This window comes from Garra rufa, chromosome 24 (assembly GCF_049309525.1).
Source record: "Garra rufa chromosome 24, GarRuf1.0, whole genome shotgun sequence".
NCBI lineage: Eukaryota > Metazoa > Chordata > Actinopteri > Cypriniformes > Cyprinidae > Garra > Garra rufa.
Window position 1 is genome coordinate 30083242 of NC_133384.1, and position 6048 is coordinate 30089289.

General features: G+C 33.1%; 1 protein-coding gene across 1 annotated transcript in view; it reads left to right on the forward strand.

The window, feature by feature from the left end:
* The window catches only part of LOC141300421 (uncharacterized), a 41380-nt gene extending 35914 nt beyond the window's left edge, over nt 1-5466 (forward strand). Inside the window, exons 4-8 of the mRNA XM_073830698.1 lie at nt 1587-2341; nt 3648-3756; nt 3837-3956; nt 4061-4139; nt 4957-5466. Of these exons, the coding sequence (XP_073686799.1) occupies nt 2244-2341; nt 3648-3756; nt 3837-3956; nt 4061-4139; nt 4957-5048 (498 nt within the window). The 5' untranslated portion in view covers nt 1587-2243 and the 3' untranslated portion in view covers nt 5049-5466. The remainder of the gene's footprint in view (nt 1-1586; nt 2342-3647; nt 3757-3836; nt 3957-4060; nt 4140-4956) is intronic.
* Nucleotides 5467-6048: the final 582 nt, after the last annotated feature.

A 6048-nucleotide genomic window follows, 5' to 3' on the forward strand; every position in this document is an offset into this window, starting at 1 on the left:
CATTTTTTTTTTTTTAGCAATTTAACATGTGAATAAAAGTATTAATTAATTATTGTCATTTTAAATAAAAGCTGTTCTTTTTAACTTTTTATTTAAGGAATCCAACAAAATATTAAGCAGCACAACTGTCTTCAACATTGATAATAAATCATATTAGAATGATTTCTGAAGGATCATGTGACACTGAAGACTGGAGTACATGATGCTGAAAATTCAGCTTTGATCACAGGAATAAATTACATTTAAAATATACATTCACATAGAAAACAGTTATTTTGCATTGAAATAATATTTCACAATATTACTGTTTTTTTCTGGATTTTTGATAAAATAAATACAGCCTTGATGAGCATAAGAACTTAAGCATAAAAATGCAAAAAAATCCTTCAGGTCCCACAAATTGTTTGGTTTTTCAGCATTTTTGTGTATTTGAACCCTTTCCAACAATGACTGTATGATTTTGAGATTCATCTTTTCACACTGAGGACAACTGAGGGATTCATGCAACTATTACAGAAGGTTCAAACACTCACTGATGCTCCAGAAGAAAAAAAAAAAAAAGTATTTTTGTAGCTTCTGAAGGGCAGTACTAAATGAAAAATATATATATAGTTAAGTAAAATAAGCAAAATTTACACATCCTCATTCTGTTCAAAAGTTTACACCCCTGGCTCTAAATGCATCATGTTTTCATGAGTCCCTCAGTGTGAAAAGATGGATCTCAAAATCATACAGTTATTGTTGGAAAGGGTTCAAATACACAAAAATCCTGAAAAAAAGGACCTGAAGGATTTTTTCGGAAGAACAGTGGGCAGTTTAACTGTTGTAAGGGACTTTTTTCTTGTGGACTATGTGTAAATGTCTTTTATGTGGAATATCTTATTCAGGTCAGTACTAAATAAAAAAAAATAACATGCATTTTGTATGATCCCTCTTATTTTGGTAAAATAATTAACATTTTGCAGATTCTACAAGGTGTATGTAAACTTTTGACTTTAACTGTATATATAAATCTCCAGTTTGATTCTGATTTCTAGTCAGTGAATTGCACATCACAGGTGAACAAAGAGCAATGCACTGTGACAAAACCTTTTCAGCCAAAAGCTGATGAAATTTTCATGTGGGAGGGATTGAAACAATTCATTAAAATTAAAAATCCTGCAATGGCCTGTAAAACAGATTACTAGAAAAACCTGCAAATAATGACACATCCTACCATCTCTCAATGCTGAAAACAGCCCAAAACAACAGTATACATGTTTAGTGTTAGATAGATAGATAGATAGATAGATAGATAGATAGATAGATAGATAGATAGATAGATAGATAGATAGATAGATAGATAGATAGAACAAATTAGGGACAATACAACTAGACTGTGACATTTACTGCTTGACTTTGTATCAAAAAATCTTTGTAACCTTAAGGTCCTTTGGCAAGAGTGTAGATTGAAAGAGAGCCGGCAGGAAGAGCATGCTGACGACAAAGTGTCAATTTCTCCAGAAATAGCACTATCGCTCTTTCCTCCAGTCCTCCGATGAGTTCACACTGCTGTTTACCCCTTTTCTTCTTCAACTTCTGTGCAGCGTCAGGACAGCAGCTTCAGGCCTGTACAGAGCACAGCATGTTGTTCCTGACCACAAGGGTGAAAGTCGCTTACTTTGAGACGGGTAATGCTGCAACACATCCTGGAGGAGTACATGAGGTCAGAGGAATATCACATGACTTGCTGAAGATGTTAGGGTGTTAGTGTACAGTTAGTGATAAAATATCTGCAAGTGTTATGTGAATGTTGTATCTGCAGCTGTTTAATGGATCGTTCAAACAAAAGATATTTCTGTCTTGTCCAAACTGTCCTACAAAAATTCATCAGCTTTGTTTTTCCCCGAATCCCTGATGTTTGTTCCAGTTTCTGATCCTCAATTTAAAAGGACTATTAAGAATATGAGTCATTTTTGTCCTTGGGGGGGGGAAGGACATCAGGGAAGAAGTTACTTTAATTTTACTTTGTCTTTAAAATCCGTAATCGTTCTTGCTTTACTCAGACTAGACTAATTTTGTGCTCGACGTTCACACACCCTCTAGGCCTGTTTCTTTTTTGAGAGTTCAGTTGATGTTCTAATTAAATTTGTCAATTTCCCTTGCAGCCTCACTCATGACCATCCTGTGATTCGGTTTCTGTCCTGTAAAGACCTCTAGAAAACTTTTTAGCTCTAGTTGCAGCTACGAGACTGAGAATAATCATGCATTTCTCTAACTTGCTCTTTATTGGTATTATGACATTAGGAACATCTGAATTCTGCTCTGCTGGACCTCTTCATGCACAATGCAAAGTCGAGTGGTAAAGTACTAATTTGTTAATAAAAAAAAAAAAACATGCATTAAAGAATATAAAAAAACTTTAGTGTTAGATTTGTATACAGAATTTAAAGTTATGTTTGAGAAGAAACATGTTTAAAATGTTCATTTAACTCAACTATTGCTTGTTCTCAATTACTATATTTCTGGCTTAAAATGAACCCAAAATAATAGGTTGGAAATTAAAATGTATTAATATGTTCAATAAATTAACATTTATTAATAAGTCGAGTAAATAGTAAATAAATTAATTGCTTATTAATAAATGTTCAGCTTTTGATTAGTGCTGATGCTTCTAGTAATTATGTGTCTGATTTTTACTTTTGAACCTCTTTTGGAATTATTTTAAGCCAACCATATAATATTTTTAAATAATAGTTGAGTTATAACAGTTAAAACTAATATATATATATATATATATATATATATATATATATATATATATATAGATAGATAGATAGATAGATATAGATAAATAGATAATAAATAGCTTTAACTATAATTTACTTAAAACTGATTTTATGATTTACATTTGAGGTTCTGATTTGATAACCTTTTAGAATACAAAAAAGTGATATTCTACTATTTTATAGAAGTACATTTCCATTCAGAAATTTAGCGAATCACTCTATTTTTCTTTGTTGTAATGTTTATACAGTGTTTAATATATTTAATTTCTATTTAGTGTTCTAATTATGAATTAATTTAAATATTGGATATTGGAAAATGTTTATGATTTTAAAGTACAATTATATAGTTCTATAGAACAATATAAAGTAAATGTGGAGTTTGGGAAAACGCAATTTGAATGTAGCCTACTATATGTGACCCTGTACCACAAAACCAGTCATAAGTGTCAATTTTTTAAAATTGAGATTTAGACTGAGATTTATACATGCCCGAGATACAACTATTTGAAAATCCAAACCTGAGGGTGCAAAAAAAAATCTAAATATGGAGAAAATCATAATCGATGCATATTACTTATCAAAAATTAAGTTTTGATATATTTACAGAAGTAAATTTACAAAATGTTTTCATGGAACATGCTATTTACGTAATATCCTAATGATTTTAGGCATAAAATAAAAATGTATAATTTTGACCCACACATTGTATTTTTGGCTATTGCTACAAATATCCCTGTGCTACTTAAGACTGCTTTTGTGGCCCAGGGTCACACATTATTTTTAGTTATCCATGCACTGGCTTTGGTTTCCACTAGATGGCAGTACTTTTATATAGTTTTAGCTATAAGAGTGATACAATTTGTGTTTGGCTTTTCCCAGGTATTTCAGTCTCCCTTGCAGGAGTGTGTATGAAGCTCTGGTCACACAGATTAAAAAGTGGAGGACGGTCTCAACCTGTGCCACAGGAGGAGAGAAATGTCTTTACAAGGTGTGCGGTTTGACATAAAGATGTGTGTTTATGTTTCAGTTTTAGTGATATGAATGTTTAGCTGTTTTTCTCTCTGTTAGCTGCAGTCTGCATCTGTTCACTTCATATCAGCCAAACACACAACGCCAGTAAAGAAATACGTGGATGACATCAACTTCAGACTCGTCTCCTATGGATTTTTCACACACTGCCATGTATCTGTAAGAGTTGTTTATACAAACAAGCAGCTACTTTTCTGTATTTTCAATTATGTAGAAACATCGCATTTGACTAACCAAATAACCTATTTAAATTTGTTCCCCAGGCCATGTCAGTTTCAGAGACCTGGTATGCTGTCACAGATCACGGCACCAACTACTGTAACCTCTACAACCTAATGGAAGGTAAAATAGCTCAAAATGCCCCCATGTGATCCAAGATGTTCATGTCTTTCTGTCTTCAGTCGCAAGGAAATTAAGGTTTTTGAGGAAAACATTCCAGGATTTTTCTCCATATAGTGAACTTCGAAGGGAGCCAATAGGGTGAGAGTCCAAATTGCAGTTTCAATGCAGCTTCAACAGGCTCTACACAATACCAGTCGAGGAATAAGGGTCTTATCTAGTGAAACAATTGGTCATTTTCTAAAAAAAAAAAAAAGTATATACTTTTTAACCACAAATGCTCATCTTGCACTAGCTCGACTCCACGCATTGCGTAATGACATTGGAAAGGTTACGCATTTAGTTCTTCTGTGTAAAACTCAATCTCATATTTTACCTCCAACCCTTTTTTTGTAAAGGGCGTTTGACTTTCTTTGCACGCTCGCAAGTTGGTGTAATTACTTAAAGCGTAAGTCAGGCTGGTGCAAGATGAACATTTGTGGTTAAAAAGTATATACATTTTTATTGTTTAAAGAAAATGACTGATCGTTTCACTAGATAAGACCTTTATTTCTCAGCTGGGATCGTGTAGAGCCCTTTGAAGCTGCATTGAAACTGCAATTTGGACCTTCAACCGGTTGAGCACCATTGAAGTCCACTATATGGAGAAAAATCCGTGAATGTTTCCCTCAAAAATTTCTTTGCGATTGAGGGAAGAAAGACATGAACATCTTGGATCACACTGGGGTGAGTAAATTATCAGGAAATTTTTATTCTGGAGGTGAACCTATTTTTAATTTAAAGACAAAACCAGCTACTGAGGTTTATTGTCTGTGTGCAGGAAGTGGACTTACTGAAGCTCCAGGATACAAGGAGATCACCAGTGACTTTCTGTGCACTCAACGCTCATCTGCTAACTGTACTGTGTACTAACACTGAAACGTGTTCATACTTTTTTATATCTAATTTTTTTATATCATCTTTTGTGGCTTCTATGCATGTTTATTAGATTTGAGGGCATATATAATCTCTCTAAAATTACAAAATAAGCGTTTAACCAACACACATTCCTGGGAACATGAAACAGAACTACTGATGACTTGTTTATTTTATTTTAAGAAATTAATACTTTTATTCAGGGGGGGGACACATTCAATTTCTCAGAAGAAAGACTTTTATACTGATATAAATATTAATCAGCACACTTGTTTTCCACCATTTTCAGTGTTTCTTGAGCCGCAAATCAGCATATTAGAATGATTTCTGAAGGATCATGTGACTCTGAAGAATGGAGTAATGATGCTGAAAATGTAGCTTTGCATCACAGAAATAAATTACATTTTAAAATATATTCAAATAGAAACCTGTTATTTAAAATTGTATTAATATTTCACAATTCTACTGTTTTTACTGTATTTTTTTATCAAGTAAATGCAAAATATTCAAAAACATTATAAAATTGTACACATCCCCTACTTTTTTTTTTTTTTTGCACTGTCCAATCAAAAGCTCTGTTTAAGGACAATGTCCCACCCTCTAGCAATAGCAAAAACTTTAATATGTCCAATTTCAGTTTTTGATTAGAAAATACAAAAATGGAAGCTGCACTCAAGTTGTTTTTCAATTTTTCTTCCATTATGTATCTACTGCAAAGAACTTCATAGTTCAAAAATTCAAGTTATAGTTCTAAAGTTGTTCCTATTGTGTAACTCCTATAAAAAAACTTTTTTATTTATTCTTAACTTGAGTTTTGTGCTCCTGCTCTGTATTTTCCTCCTCATCCAATACGGATGAGGGTGACATTTCATATGCTGTCCTTAGCACAATGTTTGGAGACAAATATAGCAGTTCTCAATGGTGTTAGGCTCAATGTTCTGCACGGACATTTTCTCTCTAAGGGCAGCAATATGCTCCGGTGGGTGCAGCCATCCAT